Source organism: Synchytrium microbalum (genome assembly GCF_006535985.1).
Source record: "Synchytrium microbalum strain JEL517 chromosome Unknown SmJEL517_scf0038, whole genome shotgun sequence".
In the NCBI taxonomy this organism is placed as follows: Eukaryota; Fungi; Chytridiomycota; class Chytridiomycetes; order Synchytriales; family Synchytriaceae; genus Synchytrium; species Synchytrium microbalum.
The window spans coordinates 46,186-67,746 of NW_022158387.1; the positions used below are offsets into that span (position 1 = coordinate 46,186).

The following is a 21,561-nucleotide window of genomic DNA, read 5'->3' on the forward strand; positions in this document are numbered from 1 at the left end:
CGTGAAATGTCGAAACTTTGCTTGAAAACGGGCCTCCCCATGTTCGGTCGTCGCATGTGGACTATTCCAAGCTGATCCGCGCCGTTCCGATACGTCACCACGTGTATTTCAATGATTTTTCATTGATCTGATACGAAATCGATCTGATCCTTGACGTGTTTGGCTGCCATCATACAGCAAATCGTGTTTCATTCCAACCGGCGACACGAGCTCGAGAAACCGAGAAAAGAACAAGACCAAGGTTTTGATATTTGATATCCCCATACTCAAAAACACTTCTTTATTAGAAAATGATTGAAACCAAGAATCCACCCAGCAACAAAACCGATGACGATGCCAATGAACTAGCTCCACTAGCACTAGCAGCTGGAACTATAGCAGCTGGTGCTGCAGTAGCAGCAGCGGCATCTCCAGGACAGCCAGCTCCAGTACATGCTTGAGTAGCGTTTGTAGGTGTATCAGTTGGGACTAGACTGTTCTGGTACCATTGTTTATCTGAAAGGCACTGTTTGGAGGAGTGAGGAGCGTCTTAGTTCTCTGAGTCAATCATATTTAACGAATGAAGGTGCTCACTTCAGGTACAGACATCATCTTGTTTGTGATTCCTTGGACACGGATTTGGTTGAGTGCTGTCATGGCGATTCCGGTTGTAAATGTATCAATATTGTGTTCCAATGTCAGTCTTGGAGTTGATTTGTTGAACCTAGGGTGAACAGGTGTTAGTTCATGCGTATTGTGTTCATGTTTGTACGCTTCTGTTACCATGATTGAATTGTTGCAAGGACAGGTCCAAAGTCTGCAGCGTTGGCTACGGTTGAACAAAGGAGCTTCGTTAGCCTTGGATCTTCGTTTTTTTTTATCTTGATGAGCTTACCAACGACGTCAGCGTCCATACTGTCATTGTCCCATATAACAACTCTGAAACCGAGAGCATGTACAATAGCTCGCACTCTGTCATCGATGTCACCATAAGGTGGTCTGAAATACTTGAGTACGAGTCCAGTGTTGTTGTAAACAAGGGCTTGAGTGCTATGTATAAACAATTTATTAGCCAGCCTGTCAACAACAACAATGTCAGCCTTGACACTTACTACATCATTTCGGCAACGATTTGCTCATTGGTTAGAGCAGTTAGAGGATGGTGCGACCACTAATCTCAACTTTCGTTATTGTGTTTCCCGTTCAAACAAATATCATACACAACACCACATACCGTATGAGCACCAATATGGTGACCATTTTGAATCAAAAGCTGTAACGTAGAATTCGCAGAATAAGTGACCTGCGACCCAGTGACAAAATTTGTGGCAGTGACATTAATAGCTTTAAGTGACGCAACAAGAGTGGTGGTGTCATTAACATGGTTTCCATTCGAGTCCAAATTGTCGAATGGTCCATCGTCGTAAGTGACTCCCCAGGAATTCGGGACGGTACAAGTGGAAATATCGGCGAGACCCCAGTTTCCGGTAGTGTTTCTGAAAAAGATACGAGACGATATTAGCACCGTCACTCCAATCATTGCACAAAACACCAAAAACACCCAACATACCTGACACAGAGGTTACTAGGCCAGTAACAATTTGCAGTGGCATCGCCCTTGTAAGTGACTGTGTACTGATCAGAAGCCAGTCCCGATGGAGGAATTGCCAGCACCGATGCAGGGACAACTGATGTAACATATGCCAATGCGTTCACGACAATAGGATCCTGCAAGTACGTTCCGGTAATCTGAACAGTCTCATCTGGATTAGGATATGCAGCAGGTTGCTGAGGAATCATTGAAAATGTGGGCGTCGTGCCATTGTTGTTTAGGGCGGTGCCGTTTGTGACGGGAGCACGAGGGATCTACGCAAACAAAATTCAAATTACTTTGAAGAATATAAAGGAGATGGTAGTCATCGAGTCGTCCTGTAATATAAACAACAGACTTGTTTCGGATGCTTACTCGGGTAGCTGGATTTGAAAACCAAAAAATCTGGCCAGCGAGAACGACCACGACAGCTCCCAAAACTTGCTTACTGCTTAAAGTACTACTCATTGTTTGGCAGTGCAGGGAGTAATAAGTTGAGTTCCTTGGTTATGTCAAACAACAAACCTTGTTTTCAAAACGTACCCCAATCCTACTGCCGCAAACCCAAATGCTGGTTTGGATTAGTATGTCCAGTCCGACAGCTACTCCTGAAATCGAATTTAAAGCTCTCTATACAAAAGCAGTAACGTCGCCTAGTTCAACGGGTTGAGGATTTATGTCTGAAAAACATGCATCTTGTCTCATTCAACGTATGGCACATTTTGAACGTTTTATTAAACGAGAAACCGCAGAGCGCTTGTTTTGTACATAATTTATGTTTTTGATTGTTTGAACTATTCTTCGCTTAAAAGACATTATTGTTCAAAAGTACTAGCCGTTTTCCTCGTTAAAACCACCTTCCTACTGCACTTTTCAGCAACCACGACCCAACATCTCTTTTAAACACATTTTCCTGCATAAGAAAAGGCAGCTTGACATCCAGATCCACAGAACGTAGTATCACTTCCACACCTAGTTTATGTTTTCTTGGTCAGGCACTAAAAAAATGCGCTGGACCCAAGCAAAGCGTGTCAAACGTACCATCCATACTGTGAGCAACAATGAGCAGTACTACCACACACACTAGCCCCACACGTCCCATCCGTACTTGTCGGAAGATTACTTGAAACAGGTCCTGAACCACAATTTTTGTTGAATGAGTATGCTGCTTGGCATCCTGTTGAACAAAATGTGGTTCCGGCACCACAATATCCATATTGAGAGCAGCTAGTGGCAGCAGAAATATTAGAGTTTTGATGCATCCAAACGTCGAACAATTGTATACTCACCAGGGTGCGTTTGCAGCGGAGCATGATCCAACACCTGCACCACATCCGCCAGTGCTTGTGGAAGAGGGAGATGCAGCTGCAGCAGACACTTTGGCTGATGCAGCAGCAGAAGCTTTTCCTGACGCTTTGCCTGATGCTGCAGCAGATGCTTTTGCCGATGCAGGAACAGTAGGAGATACTGGCGGTTTCCCATCACACCCACCGGGAATTGTACAAGAATTGTAGATGGTAGTGACTTGCGTGTTCTTATACCACTGAGTATCCCCGAGACATTGAGGAACCTTAACAACAAAGGAATTTTAGCACGCTAAACGCTTTCTTTGCTGTCCTTCACTCACAGTCATCAACTGATTCTGAATTCCACCCATCGCTTGAATCTTCTTGAGAGCTGCTACAGCCGTTCCTGAGCTGAATGTGTTGATGGTATGTTGGAGGGCGATGAAGGGAGTTGGTGTGTTGAACCTGTGAACAAAATCGTTGAGTTACAGAATTTACAAGCAATGCGTCAAGAGCAATTAAACCCACCATGAAGTCATTCTTGTAATGACGGTTTGATAGCCTGCAGCGTTAGCAGTTACGTCCGAATCGAAACTGTCGTATGTAGGGTCCCATAGCACAATCCTAATGCGAATGAGTGAGTATCAAAGGCCTATCTCATATTGAAAGAAAAAATCCACACATACCTGAACCCCAACGCGTTAACAATTGCTCTCACACGATCATCTATATCTCCATACGGAGGCCTGAAAAACCTCATCGACAGCCCCGTCAGCTTGTACACGATTGCTTGTGTGTACATTAATTCAGCAACGATCTGTAAGAAACCTGTTAAAATCAGACTTGCACTTTCAGCACCACACGTTTGAAACTCACCTGAACGTTCGTCAAACTCGTAAAAGGATGATGAGTCCACGAGTGGTGCGCAACATGATGCCCGGCGTTGGCGACGGCAACTAGTGCAGTAGGGTAATAAGTAGCCTGGCTTCCAGTAACAAAGAACGTGGCTTTTAGATTCATTTTTGTGAGTTGGTCCATGATTGAGTATGTGTCGTTGACGTGTGTGGATCCAACGAGATTCACAGATGGAGCGTCACTAATAAAAAGGCAATAATTAGTTTAGGTTTAACCACAATATTTATACAGATCTCTACTCACTCGTATGTTAACCCCCATTGATAACTGCTCGGACAATACACGATATCAGGATTTCCCCATTTGCCAGCGGTCGTCCGTGTGCAATGCGGAGATGCATACGGCCAATAGCATGTAGTTGTTGGATTGTCATTGTACGTAACGGTGGAAAACGATATGTACTTGGATGTCTTGTATGCCAAAACAGTTGGATCAACAACCGAGTTCACGTATGCTAACGCGCTGGTGACGATCGAGTCGTTCAAGTATGATCCAGCTATGAAAAGCGTTTCATCTGCAGATGGGTACGCCTAGTACGATAAATGTGTTCAAAGAAATGCAAAACTCCCAAAAGTTGGACGAGATGTTTGAGCGCGACTCTACATTCACAACGATGGCATATCAAACCGATCAAAATTCTTCTTACAATATTAATTTCGAATGCAGTCAAGTCGAACTTACTTTGGGCTGTACTGGTATAATCGGCGGTGCAGCAACTACAGAACGTGCTTCCTTGTTTTTACCTCTGACATTGTCGCCCATCAGCCATTCAGACCGGGTTCCAAATAGCCATGCACAGACTGCTACCGTCACGGCGACGTGAACCGGTTTGTAGCCCATCCTACGATTTTATTGATTTTCTTAAAATGTCAAAGTGGACGCACTTAGCATTTTCACAGCACACAATCCCCAATCCATGGCACGAAATCGCCAAATTGATAAGAAAATATTTATTATTATTTGTCTCACGCATAAAATATCACACCCATAGTCTTTCTTTTTGTAAAATCATCAAACACCCAACACTTTCGTTTTGTTTTTGTATACAACTCAGGATATAAACCACCTTATCAAGCACACTTTCCATTGAAAGAGAAAGCGGGTTGGCATCCAGCACCACAGAAAGGACCGTTGACGTCCTGGCCACAGTATCCATATTGAGAACAACAGTTTGCGCCTGATGGACATGACCCTGCGGTGGCTGAGCAAGCACCAGTGGAAGATACGGGGTAGAGAGGAGCTGGATTGGGAGAAGCTTGGGTTTGGGGAGCTTGAACTATTGACCGAAAAGGCCTGTCAGTTTTGGGGCAAAGGATAATTATATGCTGAAGGGAGAAACGTACCAACTCCAGAACAACCAGCAGGCTTGGTACAAGTGTTCCAGACCGTGGTGATTTGCTTGTTCTTGTACCTGTGAAACCGAGAAGAAGGTGTGAGCGTGAAGAACGACACTATTAGAACTCATGTTTGCATTACCAGTTGACGTCACCCAAGCATTGAGGGACAGGCATCATTTGGTTATTGATACCACCCATAGCCTTGATGTTTCGGAGAGTATCGGCAGATGTACCGGATGTGAAGGTAGAAATGGTGTGCTAAATGCCAAGCAACGTCAGCTGCATTTTTGAAAATTTTAAAGCACCAGCCAAACGCCCTTACTTGCAAAGAAATAAATCCTTGAGGTACGTTGAACCAGCTCTTGATAATATTCATGACAGTGGTGTAGGAAGCGGCATTGGCAGTGACATCTGCGTCAGTAGAGTCATAAATTCCGTCCCAGATAACAATGCGGTATCCCAAGGCGTTCACGATAGCACGGACACGGTCGTCAATGTCACCGTAAGGAGGACGGAAGTAGCGCATGGTTAGACCAGTGACCTTGTAGATGGCGGCGGTAGTGTACTCCATTTCGGCAACGATCTGGTTTGAAAAATAAGCAAGGAGGTTAGAAAAGAGGCTAGAAGAGATATGGAAATAAAGAGATGTGCCGTTTGATTTGGTTACCTGAGCGTTAGTCAAACTCGTCATTGGATGGTGAGACCACGAGTGGTGAGCAACGTGGTGCTGAGCGCTGGCGACTGCAGCGAGAGCGTCAGGGTAGTAAATGGTTCTAGGATGCATAAAAAAGGTTTTAGAAGCCATAGCTTTTACAACTCTGAAGTTTACATTGAGTACACTGCAAACCACTTACTGTGACCCGGTAACAAAGAACGTTGCTTTAAGGTTCAAAGCAGACAATCCGTCCATGATGGTGTAAGTGTCATTGACGTGGGTGGTACCGACCAAGTTGACAGATGGCGCATCGTCGTAAGTGAGACCCCATTGGTTTTGGCTGTTACAGTATACAATGTCCGCAGCTCCCCAGGTGCCACTAGTTGTGCGGGTGCATTGGGCATCGGGCTGTATAAGGAGGTTAGAAAACTGTGAGTGATGGCAGCAAGTATTGAGAATCGCTCGAAATGTAACATTACCCAGTAGCAGGTTGTGGTTGGGTTGGCAGTATAAGTCACGGTCGAGTACTGGATGTACTTGCTCGGTGCATAGTTCAAAATTGCAGCAGGTACGACAGCATTGACGTAGGCTAATGCGTTGGTGACAATTGCTATTGAAACACGAAAAATCATCCAGTTAGAACAAGTAAAAATTTTGAGACAAGTTTTTAAAAGTATGAAACAAACTGCCACAACGATTTCCTCATGACTTACGATCGTTCAAATAAGACCCAGTAATCATCAAAGTCTCATCAGCACTTGGGTATGCCTATCAAACACGGTGCTGTTAGTAAACCTCGTTTCCGCGGGTTTCAACACGCACACCCAAAAACACGTTCCAGAGCAGATCCACCTAGATCGGAACATGATCCGACACAATCCAACACATTAAAACACAATAAGACACTTACAGCGGGTTGAGGGGGCACAGTGTTTGTCGGACTGAATGGACCAGATGGGACGACCGATGCAACAGGCGATGCTACAACACCACTCTTGACGGGAGCAGGAGTAGCACTCTTGACAGGTGTAGTTGTAGTGGTCTTCTTAGTCGTTGCACCGAAACCAGCACCCCGAGCAATACGGACTTTGGAAATGTCTCCATTGTAGTTGTAGAATAGGATTCCAACAACCGCGACTAGCAGCGCCAATAAGAGATTCTTATTGAGAGCCATGGTTTCTCTTGTCCTGATGCAGGTAGTAACGTACTGGTCTACTACGACTAAAGGTCAATGACGTTTGGGCCAACAAGGATGAAAATGAAAACCCAAGTTCTTCGATCTTGATGGTTGACGCGCGCCGAAAAAAGTCGTAAAAGGTTTACCAATGAACGGAGGGAGCGATGCGATGCACATCTACGAAGCAATTATAAGCGTGTGTTCGTAGCATCCTTGTACGCGTTTATCCACATAAATCCAAAATCCATCATCCGAACTTCCGATTTCTCATCCCCACACAACAAAACTCCCAAAACATGTTCCCCCATCTACGCACCCTCTACCAAACACTAGCCACACTCCCATCGAGCTTCACATCGCTCCTCCACGCTCGCCAAGCTCTACTATCTCGCATCCCAACACAGACTCAAATCCGAGGTTCAAAGTACCCTTCATACGATGGCGACGCTCTGCCTGGATACATCTTGCCACGCACGAGGAGGAAGGGGTCTTGGTATGGCCACAAGCTAAGGGTATGTAATGGTTCTAGTTTTGTTCGCAAAACCATTGGGGACGTTTTCGCAAAAAAAGCGTTGGGCTTGCAAAGCAATGACAAGGTGTTGAAAGAGGACATCAAGCTAATCCATCCATGAATATTCCTGCTTCTCTAGGCGAAATTCTTCCGTATGCGGTTTGGCAAGACGGGCCAACGGGGTAGACGGCCTGGATATGGAAGTCACGATCATATCTTGAGCAAGGCAAACATATAGTAATAGTAGTAGTAAAAGATATCTTTCCACGTATATATATACAAACTAGCATTATCCAAAACCATCACACCACGGGCCACGTATCACTCAAGTTACAAGTGCTGCACCATCATACCCAGCGCACCAAGTCCTTTTTCTATCATATCAGACACGGCTCTATCAAATCTCTATCTCATCGAGCAACACCACCCTTAACCTGCAACCCACTCAACAATGGCTGGAACCCACTCGCAATACGCTGCAACCGACTCTCCAACCTTGCTCTCGTATCCCGTTCACTCAGCACCTCCTCCTTAACCTTCCTCATATCCTCTCTCAGTCTCACAACCTCATCACCCCTCGACGACGCTTCTTTAGCAAGCTCGGCCATACGGCGTCCGTGCAACTCAGACTCTTTACTCAGCTCTCCTACACGTGCGGTAGCGCGTTCCAGTGAATGTGCGGCGGACGCGTATTGTTGATGCAGACGAGCGAATTTAGGGTGGAAGGAGCGTGGATGTGGGTGTATTATTGACGTGTTGTTGTGTTGGGGTGATGAGCATCCAGCTGCTTCGACGAGGATGGATGGATCGGTGACAGAGCAGAGGCCAATGATTGCTTGGTACTGTCGCTCATAGTCTTGGAGGGCGGTGACGAGTTCGATTTGATTGTGTTCTAGTTCTTTGGCTTCCTTTTCTAAGCGGCCAAACATCTTTTGCTTGTCTTTGGCACGTTTAAGGTTTTCGCGTAGGGAATTGTTTTCTTCCTTGAGTTGGCGTGCTTGTTCGACATGTTCTGCCAAAAGTTCATTCAGAGTTAAGACCACTATTTTTTTGTCATGGCATCACTAAAACAGATTTGACTCACCTTCAAGCACAGTATTAAGCTGCCCCAATTTAGCCTGCGTCTCATCATTCTCTCTCAGCAGCATGGCCATATCCGAGGAATTACCACCACCATTGGCAGCCGCAACACCTTGCCCACCATTCTTGTATCTCGCAATCTCATCCTTCAAAGTCCTGACAAGCTCAGCAGCCTTCTTATTCTTGAGCCTCTCATCCTCCACTTTGGACTCAGCATCATCTCTAGCCCGTCGTGCAGCCAACACAGCTTCAGATCCAACACCACCAGAAGCTTCAGCCAATGCAAGCGCGTTCTTGAGTCGAGAATTATCAGCTCTCCAGTCCTCCAATTCTTGTTTCAGGGTTGCGATATAATCTCCCTTTGTGGTATCGTCAAATACAGCTGTATCAGTAGTCTCATCTTGCTGGTCTTGGTTGCTATTGCTGCCGTTACGACGACTACGTTTCAACCTCAAGATTTCAGCTCTCGCACCCTCCAGCTCCACACAAATACGTTCCACATGCATCCGTTTCTCATCCTCTATGGCTCTCAGCGTCAAATCCGTCTCCTCTCTCAACATGAGACTCTCAGTCTTGATGCGTCGGATTCGATCGCTGATACATTTCGATTCATCGTTGAGTGCTGCACATGCGGTGATTACTGTTGCGATTGCGGATGTCACGTCAGAGAGGACCGACACGACTGGTGTGTTATTCGATGTGGTTGCGAGTCGTCTCATGGTGGTTAGCGGCGACAGCAGAGATACGAGTGGGGGACCGAGATCTGACAGCGGGAAGGCTGAATCAGCGGGTGGGAGACTTGCAGTGATAGTTTTGATGCGTGCCATCTCGGTATCGATTGAATGGACGAGTATCCCACTATCTTCATTGCTGTTACTATTATTGGGAACACCACCAGACACGACCTTCCTAGTCAGCTCCCGTTCAACTTCCAGCAACCGCCGATTCTCCTTTCGCAGAATCTCGTTCTGTTCCATCATAGCCGCCATCTCTTTAGCCTGTCGCGAGCTCTTCATGGAAAGTTCATGGTAGCTCCTTTGTAGAATGTCGTATGCGTTGGCTTCAATCATAGCGTTCGTTACATTTGCATTGGCTGATACTGCTTGTGCTTGTTTGGCTGTTGATGCGGCAGATGCAACGGATGCCGCCAGTTGTTCTCGTAGGGTATCACAATCTGATTCTAGTTGGGCGACTCGTGCCTTTAGGAATCCGTCTGAGCGTTGCGTCAAATCAGTACCTGGCTGTATCGAGTTGCTCTGCTTACTGCCTGTGGTATTACTCGTAACATTACTGGTGGTTGATTTCTGTCTCGGGACCGGTATGACTATACTACGAGCTTTAGCCCTCCGTTGCTCCCCCTCTAAAGCTTTAACTCGATCCACCAACGCAAACACCACCCCTTCAGATGCAGCAGGAACCTCACCGACCTGCTGCCTCAAATGTATATTCTCCTTTTCCAGCTCGACCTGCATTCTCAGCTGCTTGTTTTCACGATCTAGATGATGGAGCTGCCGTTTCATAATCTCGGGATCTTCGTCTATTGGTGGTGGTGGTACTGCATACGGAGACGTGGATCGTGATATTGGGAGTACGGTTTCACCATCTGTGCGTCGAGGAGGTGATGTAAATATAGCAGATGGATTGGGCCGGGATGGTGAAGGTGGTCTGCTGGCAGTCTGAAGGGTTTGTGGTGTGATAGATCGTAACGGCACATCCATACTAATATTATTCGGCCGAGTCAGCATCTGCGTATGTATCGGCACCAAAAGCGGTTCAGTACTATGTATCTTGAATTTAATAGGCACAGGAACTCCTTCCTCGTCGTGTTTAATATCACTTTCAATCTCAGTCAATGTACTGCTAATGTGCTGGGCGGCTTCGACCAATTGTTCTGCCAGCCTTTTCTGGGATTCCAGAGTCGATGCAGACTTTACAATGTGGTTTGACGTGGCAGATGGAGTAGGTATGGTGGTTGTATGGTGTTCCCTCTTTGCGGATGAGGTTGAAAAAGATGGTTTTAGACTTGATGCTTTTGTGCTAGTTCTGGACTTTGATGCAGCCGGTTTCGATAGATCTTGCGTCAGTGCGGATGCCGAGACACTTGATTTGGTTGCCTCTCTCATCGCCACGTCAAAGAAAGGTGTGCTGGTTGAGGGAATAGCTTTCTGAAAAAATGTTGAGAATTGTCGCAGAGTGAAACAGCGGTGAAGAACACGTTCAACACGGATTACGTGGTGCTGCCAGCATTGCAATCGCATTGTATCGCGTGAAAATTTTACAAAGACGCTGTGTGGGTATACAAAAGGCAGGCCAAAAAACGGGATCGACAGTATGAACATCTACGACAGTAGTAATCTAGATTCAAATGCTATAATATTATATGCAGAAGTACAAAAATGCAGATTGTACAAAGTAGTCACTGATTGGTAGCAGATCTATGCTGATGGTCGACGTCCAGTAGCAACTACAAATCTCAGAATATCCTTCCCATAAACAAACGCCAGGAATCCAGATAATGATTCATAGCGCCTCCACCTATACGGAATACTAACGACGTTTTCCATATACCCTTTGTGCCTCATCAGGAATTTTGACATTCCTGGAAGGACTTGATCAGAGATATTTACAACCTGTACTTCAACAAACCCAACATCTTCTAAATTCCTCTTATATACATCCTCACTAATCAGATTGTCCATAGGTACACCAGCCAAGATACAGAATAGATTCACGACACAGCGATTCCAGAATGACGATTGTGCACCTGGCCCGATAATGATATCCCCAATAGCTAGCCTACCACCTTTACGTAACATTCCATATGTAATGGCGAGCCATGCTTTACGGGTATTGTAGTGGTATGCCGAGTCTAGTGACAGTGCAGCATCAAACTGCTCTGGCTTTACAGGTACGGCGGATTTATATTCATCGCGCCATGTAGATGGATCAGCAGCGTCTCCGATGAGGAAGCTTAGGTTTGGACTCCTGAAACGTGATCGTGCTGCAGAAACATGAGAGGGTTCGAGAGTAACACCTGTTATTGAGAGGTTTGGGTAATTGGTGGATAGCCAGTTGTCTTGGTCGCCACATCCATATCCAAAGTCTAAAACAGAAGGATTATTGTTCATGGGAGGCGAAAAAAACACTTCTTCTAGAACCATACCAACAAGAGTATGAGCTTTCTTCAAGTTGAGCGATTCCACTACTTTTCGCAAGAGACCTAACACCATAAATTGTCAGCTTGATTGCCATTGACTTGTAAGTGATAGCAGCCCTACCTTGGGTAGCTTCCTGGAAAGACATCTCATCACTAGTCCACAATCCCATATTCAACCATAGCGAATCAACCCTCGCATTCAAAACGGCATGATCCAGACCATAGTTGTAGGTTGAAGGCGTGAAAAGATACTCGATTATGCCTCTGAGCACATCAAAGAAGGCTGATTCGACGACAAGGGCGGCAAAGACGATACCACAGCCAAATGTAACGACGTGAGAGTAGTCCAGGTGGTAGTAGATAGCAATGAGGACGAGTCCGAGCGAAATTACAGCCAGTTTAAATGCGTACTGCATGACTTGCATAGTTGAATGACGGTGATTGTTAGCGTTGATCGTGTTTTGATTTTAGCACCCTTTCCAACGGAGATTCTCGAGATAGTTGCCATAAACTCAAAGAAGGTAGCTCTAAATAGCATCGTCGGGGTATAGCTCTTACCTAATAATGGAGGATCCCAGCCGGAAGAGAAAACGGGCGACTAAATCTGAAGCTCCCAAAAAGGTAACTCTTTTTTTGGTTGCCAGAAATGTGTTGAAGCAAAAAAAGTGACGTGCGAACGATGCTTGAATGTTTATTTTATTGATCTTTTTCATATTTAGAACGCCAAACAGATACATGATGACGAGGATCTTGGTGAAGTGCTTGACTCATCAGACATCATTGCTCAAATCACCAACAAAAAACACGAACTCGATCAACCTCATAACCAATCGCTGATCTCTTATGATGTCGAGTCCATTATACCGACTACAGAAACAAGATCACCCAGTGCATTGAGCTCAGAGCCGGTTCAAAAGACTACCAACACGAAAAAGAAGAAACAGACTGTTGTAGTGTCGAGTTTACAAGCTCAACGTGAAGCTCTTCCTGTCTATCAAGGTACTTTAGAGCAAATACAAAAAATTACATGTAGTTGCATGCAAACAATCTAACCCTGCTACGCATCTTCGTCACATTTCAGCAAAGAAACAACTTATGGATGTGGTTGCAGCAAACAAGACCTTGATTGTAATCAGTGAGACTGGATCTGGCAAGACGACTCGTGAGTACACGAAAGAGCTGGGTTTAGGCATTCTTCGTGGGTACCAACCAGGTGTTTTTCCCCACCAGAAATACCACAATTCCTACACGAATCAGGCCTCACCAAACGCGGCATAATAGCAATAACCCAACCTCGTCGAGTAGCAGCAATCTCAATATCCAAACGAGTAGCAGAAGAAACAAACACTACACTGGGTGGTCTCGTCGGATACTCGATACGTTTCGAAGAAGTGTGCTCCCCACAGACCAAAATCAAGTATATGACTGATGGAATGCTGCTACGAGAACTGTTGTCGGACACGCTGTTTAAAAAGTATTCTGCTATTGTCTTGGATGAAGCGCATGAACGGACGCTGAGAACTGATGTGCTGTTTGGGATGGTGAAGAGTATTAGAGAGGTTAGGAAGGATTTGAGAATTATTGTTATGAGTGCGACGCTGGATGCGCAGAAGATGGCGGACTACTTTGAGGAGTACGTATGAGAGGCTTCAATATGGATCCTGTTCACGGTTGATAAGTTTTCCTTTTTTTGTCTCACTCGCATTTTTGCTGTCTTTTATTAGTGCGGTAGTCGTAAACATCCCAGGCCGTCAATACCCAGTCGAAATCTTCCACACAGACGAAAAGCAAGAAGACTATCTAGACGCAGCAGTATCAACAACCCTCCAAACACACGCAAAGTACCCACCAAACGGTGACATTCTCGTATTCCTAACAGGTCAAGAAGAAATTGAATCCGTAACCAACATATTAAATGAAGCATCTCGAGAACTACCGCCTACAGCACTGAAACTGCTCGTCGCACCTATATTTGCTAATTTGCCGACCTGGCAGCAGTCGCAAGTTTTTGAGCCTACTCCGGAGGGACATCGGAAGGTTGTGCTGTCTACTAATATATGCGAAACGAGTATCACATTGTCGGGAGTGAAGTATGTGATTGATACTGGGATGGCCAAGTCTCGTGGATTCAATCCAAAGACAGGTAAACAAGCTTGTTCCTGTTTCATGTTTTTTTTGGTTGGAGTCACTTGCAATAGTGCGCAAAAAGCGTCACGTTCTATCAAAAAATACCTAATATGTTCCTTTTTCACACAGGCTTCGAAGTGCTACGAGTCGAACCAATATCACGCGCATCAGCAAAGCAACGATCAGGTCGTGCAGGTCGTGATTCTCCCGGAATGTGTTTTCGTCTATACACCAAATCAGATTATAGTCTGCTGCCTGAAACAACACCTCCTGAAATCTTGCGAAAGAATCTATCAAGTGTGATATTACTCTTGATGGCTTCTGGAGTATCTAATTTACTCGAATTCAAGTTTTTGGATGCACCGCCGAGAGAAGCTTTGGAGAGGGGGTTGGAGACTTTGTATGCGCTGGGTGCTATTGGTGATGATGGGAAGCTTACTGAATTAGGTAGGCATACTGGGTTGCTTGACAGGCCTTGTTTTTGTTGGCATCATGTCTTATGAGCGCAAAGAAGCAACTGACACGATACTTACATTCTTTGTTTGACTCAAACCCTCTCGTTGTAATAGGAAAATCAATGGCAGAGTTCCCAGTTGACCCTCCATATGCTCGCGTCTTGCTTAAATCCAAAGCAATGAACTGCGTACCTGAAATTATCTCTATTGTCTCCATGCTCAGTGTGGATTCAGTCTTTTTCACACCCCATGATAAACGTGAAGAAGCAACTGCAGCGAGGAAGAAGTTTACTAGCTTTGATGGTATTGTTTGAATACTGTGTTTTGGTTTCTTTTTGCGTCAGTTTCAACTTGATTGAAGGTATTCAACTAAAAGTCTGCTTTTATAATTTAGGTGATCATATAAGTCTCTTGAACGTACTACGAGCATACGACGACGTGAAGAAGAACAAGCAGTGGTGCCTTGATAATTTCGTTAATAGTCGTGCAATGCATCAAGTCACGGTATGTATCATCCTATTATAGACAGACCGTGTTGATCTCTCTTTTGGTTGCTTCCTCATCCTTCAAATGCCTCCTACAAATCAGGATATTCGAACCCAATTGGCCCAATTCTGCCACCGCGCACGTCTCCTCCCAAGCAAAGAAATCACACTACCACAGACAATCAATTCCGAAAACATTCTGAAATGTTTCTTGTCTGGATTCTTTATGAATGCTGCTGTCGCGCATCCGGATGGTAGTTTCAAGACGTTGGTTGGTGGACGTGGTGTTCATGTGCATCCGAGCTCGGTTGTGTTTGGGAAGAAGGTTGGGGGTGTGTTTTATAATGAGTTGGTGAGTTCGGTGATGTTTTGTGGTTTAAGGGATTGCGGTGGGCCGTCCAGGACTTGACTGATTCTCGTTTTGCTTGTCGTTTTTTTTCGTCAAAGGTGCACACGTCAAGACAATATATGAGGAATGTGTCTGTAGTGAATCCAGCATGGTTTGCTGAGGCTGCTCCTCATTACTATGGTCGAAGTTGAGAGATTGGTGGTGTCTCCTTCTAAGGCAATGTTGGAGCTGTACAAAGAGCAGAGCACTGCATCAAATTTCAATATAATAGTTTCAAACCCTCAAAGCCCATCAATTTCATGTTACAGTGCCTCAATGAAAGTAAGTGTCTGAAGAGGAAACGGAAGAGTAAAGAATGAGAAGAATGGAATCATTAGTGAAACAGTTATCATATGTCAGTGTCTCTCTTCTTTCTTACGCTGCAACCAACCGTCGTCAACAGCACCACCAGCATCTAAACGAATTGTAACGTACAAGAGCCTGATCTGACATTCATAATTGGAAAATTGAAGTGTCTTGGAGACGCCTTCCATGACTTTGATTGGTTCAATGTGCTTGATTTTTGGACTAGGAACTGGATTGAAAGGCAAGAAGTTGAAACTCACAAAGGTCTCAGTGAAGGTGTGAGACGAATCACGGATATCCTGCTAGCAAATCAGGTCATGAACATCTATTACCTGCTGCTAATATTCGCTACGACCTAACGACGATTGACTGACCATGCTGATTCACATTAGAGCTTTGAAATAGTATGTGGTTGGCCGCGATACATAGCATTTAAGCCGCGGCGGATTGGCACTTGTGTAAAGTGTGTTCTCTCGCCTTGTGACTGCTATGTGAAGTACATTGTGTTTACTGTTTCTTGGCATAGGTGATTCCTCTTGAAAGCGTTTTAAGCTAAACGATGGGAATCTGATGCTAGTTTCAATGTTTCTCAGTACAATGCAATTGATGTTTTCGATAATGAGTTGCTGAGCCTGTTGAACAGACCACCTTTCAAACACATTCCCAACAGGACAAGAGTGGATAAGGATTGAGGAATGGCACTGACTCCCTCTAATGTGACTTGAGGAAATCAATCTTTTGTGGAAAGACTTACACGGACGACTCCAAAGAGCAAGGACGAGGTCCAATATTTGCCCCGGGTCTCCAGACTCTGCCGATGTCTTCCAGAATAGTCGGCACAGCAGACTGCATCGAAAAGAAGCTTTCTCCAACATCAACTTGGGGGGGGGGGGGGGGTTTGACGTTCTTCGACTACCAAACAAACACCAACTGTTGATGGTAATTGGCAATTTACGGTGTAGATTTTTTGCCCTTGTTTGAGCAAAAGGAAGAGTAAGAAGCCTCAAGACACGACAGTGTAAACCGAACTCTTCTTATTTTCACTATGATCTTGTCCTGTGTAGTGCTCATATTCTCACAAACCACTCCTCTTTCATTGCAACTGTACAGACCCTCGATAATAATCCAGCCGGGCTCTGTCCCACGAACGCCTTCTACCAAGAATTGAACGTTTGAAATGCTTTCTGTTTGGATTCTTCACGGATGCTAATATAACACATCCGGATGGCAATTTCAGGAATTGGTTGGTGGATCTGGTGTACATGTGCATCCGAATCTGTGGTGCTTGGGAAGCAGGTTAGAACCGAGGAGAAGCTGAGATGTGTGAGTGTGTGCATTGGAACCATTACATAAGAGACATCTACTTTTTTTCTCCCTTCTTTGGTCAATTCGTCAACAGACTACATGAGGTAGGTATATGCAGTGAAATTCGGCGGGCGTGGTGAGGCTACTCTCTGCTAGTATGGCGAAAGTTGATCTCAGGTTGCTCCCTTTCTTGGATTGCGGCACGCACTGTCATTGTCAACCAAGCACTTTTACATCATATTAATACAATATGACGCGTAATTGCACAGAACTGTATAATCTCTAGTCGTGAACGCCTGAGCACGCTCAGAACTGTTTTGTAATCGGAACTCCGACTTCTGCGAAACTTGACGTTTCAAACTATCGAGCGTAGCAATAGTCTAAGATGGCCACAGATTCCTACGAGATTGTTTACTTTGAATCACGGGTATGTCATTGACTGTCTTGCCCTCCTACGTTCAAAGTTTGATTGATCAACATCAAACATTCTTAAATGCTCGTTTTATAATAGGCAAGAGCCGAACTATCCCGCTTCATCCTCGCAGTAGCAGGTGCGAAATGGAAGGATACGTACCTAACTCGTGACCAATGGAATCTACAAAAGGATGACAGTCCATGGGGCCAAATGCCATTACTCAAAGAATTTGATGCAAACGGTGCACTCCTTCACACGTTGAGCCAATCACATGCAATTGAGAGATATCTTGCGAGAGAGTTTGGAATGAATGGATCAAGGTTTGTCGTGGCGGTGGTGCTGGATTGATGGTGTTTGGTTGACCTGAAATTGCTTTTGGTAGTTCACGCGAAGCTGCACTCCTTGACTCGATATTCGAGCAGATACTTGATATGAGGTACGTTATATCGAAATAAGTGGGGACTTAGATTATTCTCTTACACTATCAACCAGGGACGCATTTCGTACTTTCCGCATCGCTAAAGCCCAAGGCAAAGGACAGGAAGCTCGAGCCAAATATGACGCCGCTCTATCTTCTGGATTTGCAAAGCATGAAGTGCTGCTGGCGAAGAATGGCGATACGGGGCATTACATTGGCGAAAAGGTCAAGCACGCAAAAAAAAAATGATCGAACTGTGTTAACCTCTCAACCAAATTAGATGTCATATGCAGACCTAGCTGCATATCAGTGTATGGAGCTCATGTCTATGGATGAACCAGAGTTCTTACCAGGGCTTCCACCTGCTGTGAAGAAATTGTTTGATACAGTCCACAGTGGTAAGTTCGCACTTGACAAGAAGCAACCATCTCAAACTTTGATGAATGCTGACAAATTCCATGACCATGTTAGATGAGAGACTCCATGCGTATGTGACGAGTGATATGAGGCCGACAAGCTGGTACATCCAAAACTAGATGTTCTCTTGGTCTGGTATATTCAGTTTGGTCAAATAGTACATTTTACAGATTGTGCATGTGGCAGAGAGCAAATGCAAATGCAAACTAGTCCTTGTTGTCTTATATGAGGCGGTTGCGGTTCTACTAGTCAGCAAGACGTGTTTTAAAAATCTACGGCCCAACCGTTATTTTTAAGAAAGTCTTCGATAGCTTCCTTGACGGCAAGATTTGGAATCAAGTCTGCCTCCCGGAGGGTCTGCCTAGTGAATGGGTCAAACGGACCTAGTTTTCGGATTGTTGATACGATCTCGGTTCTATCATATGTAATGCCAGAGGGCGATATGACAGGATCTGTCATTACTTCAAAAGATATCTTGCCTAGCGCAAAATCGGGGACGACACGTTCCTTGCCGTTTTCATTCGCTGTGGTAAAGACATCAGGTCAGTTCTGCAGCTTTTGCGTAAGCTTCCAATTGACTCTACCTTGAGCAAAGAGACTTGCGATTTGAGATTGTCGTTCATTGTGTATAGTGTTGATCTCCTCTCTTGCCGCTTCTGCACCTTCATCTATATCGTCCTTTGATAATTCTAGCATTCGTTGTCTATCTCGTTCTACGAGGTTTGTCAAGTATTTCAAGAGGTCTGATTCTTCTAGTCTGCGTTTCGAGTCAGCGACTTCCCACGCTTGCTTTTTGGCTTTTCGGTAGGCTGTCGAGATTTCCTAACAGTATCAAGATCAGAAAGGGATCACCAAGTGGAAAGGAACAATATGACTGTTGCTCACTTCAAGATAGGCAACTTTCTGATCAAGGCCCAGTTCCATTGCTCTCCTGAGATGACCGGTAGCTTCAGGGCGTTTTAGTTCCGTCAGAGCCTGTCCCATCAGATAATGGCCCTTGACAGACTTCGGATCAATCTCCAGCGCCTTTTCACAATCAGTGGATACTCTATCGTATACGGCCATTTTCAAATAGCAGAGCGCACGGTTTGTATAGTATGTTGCGATGCCTGGATTCTTGATCTGCCGTCACAATAAGAAGTGTGATGATGTTGGTTGAATGTTGCAACCACAATGACGATCATGATGCTTACAATAGCAGTAGAATACTCTCGTATCGCTTCATCATAGAGCTGGCTGGAGAAGAAGGCTAGGTACTGAATGTGTTGGGAACATGTTTGCAACATTTGAAATGTCATTGTTTGCGATTGTTACCATTGCCAGCCTTCTTGTGCTCATCTGAGGTGGACGTCATTGGACCTCTACGATACAATACAAATAGATTCAACGAGCTCTCAAGCTTCCTCTCTCCCTCACGGCACAACTTTGAAAGTCCTTCGAACGCAGCTGCAAGAAACAGACCCGCACACCACGACCAACCAGACAGGATTACAGACTTGGCGGGACAAAAAATGATTTGATGGATGAAGCTGGCAGCAGCTGGCGGATTGACTGACGTGTTTAGCCCCTTTATAAAAATGGCGGCCTGGATGGCCAAATTGATGAAATTTGCTGACGAATACGTGTTTTCTTGCAATGAATAGCACGGATTCTCGTGTTTTCAACGTTTCATAAGCTGTTGACGCGTTGGAACTACTAACTTTCCCTGCGGCATAGCCGTCAAATTCGACAATGGAACAAAAAGCTTCAATGCTCAACCGGAGTCAAAAATCTGTATTTAACCTAGCCCTTCCACGTGCTTCCTTGTTCTTTCTGGTCGTCGCAAGCTCTATTTTTCTTTCTAATACGTTTCCTCGAGCTTATTGCCTTTGGCAGCTTGTTTACTACTCCAAAAACGAGGAAAGTGACCTAAGGAGGTTAATCTGGACCAGAAAATTGACTGACATCAAGCCTATAGCGTATTAGTAGTAATCCGACGGCACCTTAAGCTGTCCCGAGAATCGCTATTCCAGCCCAACAACGCGTCGGATGTCGACGTTGATGGCCGTTTTTTGGTAAGAAAACGCGAAGAAAGACGCTGTGTGAGCCCAAGGGCAAGTCCTCTGACCCTCTGACGATCAGTTGGTATACTCAATTTGTTGCCTTCCGCCACCGGCGGAACGAACGAAGTTTGGGTGTGATCCTGTCTAGACGACCAATCTGAAAGCTGTCACTGCTCAGACCACGCGTTTTGACGCGTATATTTTAAATTGGGGATCTCGACTTTGCACCGCAATCGCACCATTGGACTGCAAAATGATGTTTGATCAATTGTTTGCCATTTGCCATGTTGAAGAACGTCGAATCATTTGATTTGGTAAGAACGTAGGACGTGCTGTATACGCTAACTACACGAGAAAAACCGCTGCTTCTCTCCTCCAACACCCTGCCAAGGGCGCGTTGCCCCTGTGTTCCAACTTCTAAATTTTCTCACACCAAAACTCTCAACTTGGACAGCTGCATTTGTAGAATCTGACTACGAAAACGACGGACAAGACATGCGTTTCCAGCAAACTCTACTACGTAAGTCATATCTGCACCTCGCTCGTTCAGTTTTGGGATGTTTTGGTGTAGAACTGACTGACTTTTAAAATTACATCTAGTGCAAAAGCAACACACGGTACAAAGCAGAGCGATTCCAGCAACTTATCTTACTCGCCAAGATCTGAGTTTAACGCTTCGGCTTGTAGGAGGAACTGGATAGGAAGGAGAAGGTTGAAAATTCTTATCTGCCAATACGAGACATTGTTGCATCATCGTACATGTCGACAAAAGGTATGCAAACAGATCTGACATGGTTGGAAACTGTGGATTCAACGAGGATCTCGGCTTGCTGCAGTCCAAGTGTTGGAGCGCTTGTTGGTGGCAACACTCAAAAGAAACGCCTTATCACTGTTTTCCACACTCGCTCCAACTAACTTGGATGCGTGCCCCTTTACCACTCCCACATAACACCTCTCCCCTCTTAAGCATGGTTTGATCCGTTAAGTCGCAGCCTCGAGCGACTCCAGAAACGCCAAAACGAAAACGGAACACTACGCGAGTCGTCAGCCATGCAACCCGTCGCACCCCAACAATCAAACAGCAACCAATCGAACGACCACAAGACTCTATCCACATCTATATCGTCATCGCCTGGACTGATTCTTGGATCGCAGGGGTCGATGCATAGTCCTCGACTGCCGTCACAGCAACCATCACAGCAAGGTGTGCCTGCTAATAAGGCTGCACCTGTGGGCCCGACAAAGCAGTCTCCGGCTGCGAATATACCTGGGAATAAGATACGGTCGAGTCATAGGCGGGATGATTCGGATGAGGAGGGTGAGAATGTGAGGCCGCAGGAAGGGCGTGGTGCGACGACGAGAGTCAAGTGATTTTGAATGTGTGTTGTTTCGATACGCGTATGTTTGGCTTTAAAGTATTGTTTAAGAAGATTAGTTTGAAATTGGTGGAAAAAGGAAGACCTATCACATGTTGTCTGTTCGGGGAGGCTGTGTCAATATAATGTATAAAAGTTT

At 45.2% G+C, this 21,561-nt stretch overlaps 7 protein-coding genes across 7 annotated transcripts; 1 reads left to right on the forward strand and 6 right to left on the reverse strand.

The window, feature by feature from the left end:
* Positions 1-283: 283 nt before the first annotated feature.
* SmJEL517_g04895 (uncharacterized protein) lies at positions 284-2,038 on the reverse strand (the record flags this gene model as incomplete). Its single annotated transcript, XM_031170823.1, has 8 exons — positions 284-505; positions 574-703; positions 763-808; positions 875-1,029; positions 1,092-1,150; positions 1,214-1,475; positions 1,550-1,845; positions 1,946-2,038. 8 exons carry the CDS (start codon positions 2,036-2,038, stop codon positions 284-286), a joined length of 1,263 nt encoding a protein of 420 aa, XP_031023163.1.
* An 817-nt stretch (positions 2,039-2,855) lies between these two features.
* SmJEL517_g04896 (uncharacterized protein) lies at positions 2,856-4,611 on the reverse strand (the record flags this gene model as incomplete). Its single annotated transcript, XM_031170824.1, has 7 exons — positions 2,856-3,140; positions 3,198-3,321; positions 3,385-3,480; positions 3,543-3,673; positions 3,733-3,952; positions 4,015-4,301; positions 4,453-4,611. The coding sequence occupies 7 exons, from the start codon at positions 4,609-4,611 to the stop codon at positions 2,856-2,858; spliced, it is 1,302 nt and encodes a 433-aa protein (XP_031023164.1).
* A 230-nt stretch (positions 4,612-4,841) lies between these two features.
* SmJEL517_g04897 (uncharacterized protein) lies at positions 4,842-6,937 on the reverse strand (the record flags this gene model as incomplete). Its single annotated transcript, XM_031170825.1, has 9 exons — positions 4,842-5,047; positions 5,115-5,182; positions 5,248-5,366; positions 5,431-5,691; positions 5,776-5,881; positions 5,963-6,171; positions 6,243-6,373; positions 6,477-6,531; positions 6,674-6,937. 9 exons carry the CDS (start codon positions 6,935-6,937, stop codon positions 4,842-4,844), a joined length of 1,419 nt encoding a protein of 472 aa, XP_031023165.1.
* Positions 6,938-7,861: 924 nt separating this feature from the next.
* SmJEL517_g04898 (uncharacterized protein) lies at positions 7,862-10,654 on the reverse strand (the record flags this gene model as incomplete). The annotated part of the gene is made up of 2 exons (XM_031170826.1): positions 7,862-8,463; positions 8,536-10,654. 2 exons carry the CDS (start codon positions 10,652-10,654, stop codon positions 7,862-7,864), a joined length of 2,721 nt encoding a protein of 906 aa, XP_031023166.1.
* Positions 10,655-10,966: 312 nt separating this feature from the next.
* On the reverse strand, positions 10,967-12,113 carry SmJEL517_g04899 (uncharacterized protein; the record flags this gene model as incomplete). The annotated part of the gene is made up of 3 exons (XM_031170827.1): positions 10,967-11,634; positions 11,695-11,751; positions 11,810-12,113. The coding sequence occupies 3 exons, from the start codon at positions 12,111-12,113 to the stop codon at positions 10,967-10,969; spliced, it is 1,029 nt and encodes a 342-aa protein (XP_031023167.1).
* Positions 12,114-12,252: 139 nt separating this feature from the next.
* SmJEL517_g04900 (uncharacterized protein) lies at positions 12,253-15,295 on the forward strand (the record flags this gene model as incomplete). Its single annotated transcript, XM_031170828.1, has 10 exons — positions 12,253-12,309; positions 12,408-12,687; positions 12,770-12,850; positions 12,919-13,321; positions 13,413-13,831; positions 13,945-14,262; positions 14,385-14,573; positions 14,665-14,774; positions 14,859-15,107; positions 15,203-15,295. 10 exons carry the CDS (start codon positions 12,253-12,255, stop codon positions 15,293-15,295), a joined length of 2,199 nt encoding a protein of 732 aa, XP_031023191.1.
* A 2,973-nt stretch (positions 15,296-18,268) lies between these two features.
* On the reverse strand, positions 18,269-19,358 carry SmJEL517_g04901 (uncharacterized protein; the record flags this gene model as incomplete). The annotated part of the gene is made up of 5 exons (XM_031170829.1): positions 18,269-18,528; positions 18,589-18,826; positions 18,890-19,126; positions 19,198-19,253; positions 19,319-19,358. The coding sequence occupies 5 exons, from the start codon at positions 19,356-19,358 to the stop codon at positions 18,269-18,271; spliced, it is 831 nt and encodes a 276-aa protein (XP_031023192.1).
* Positions 19,359-21,561: the final 2,203 nt, after the last annotated feature.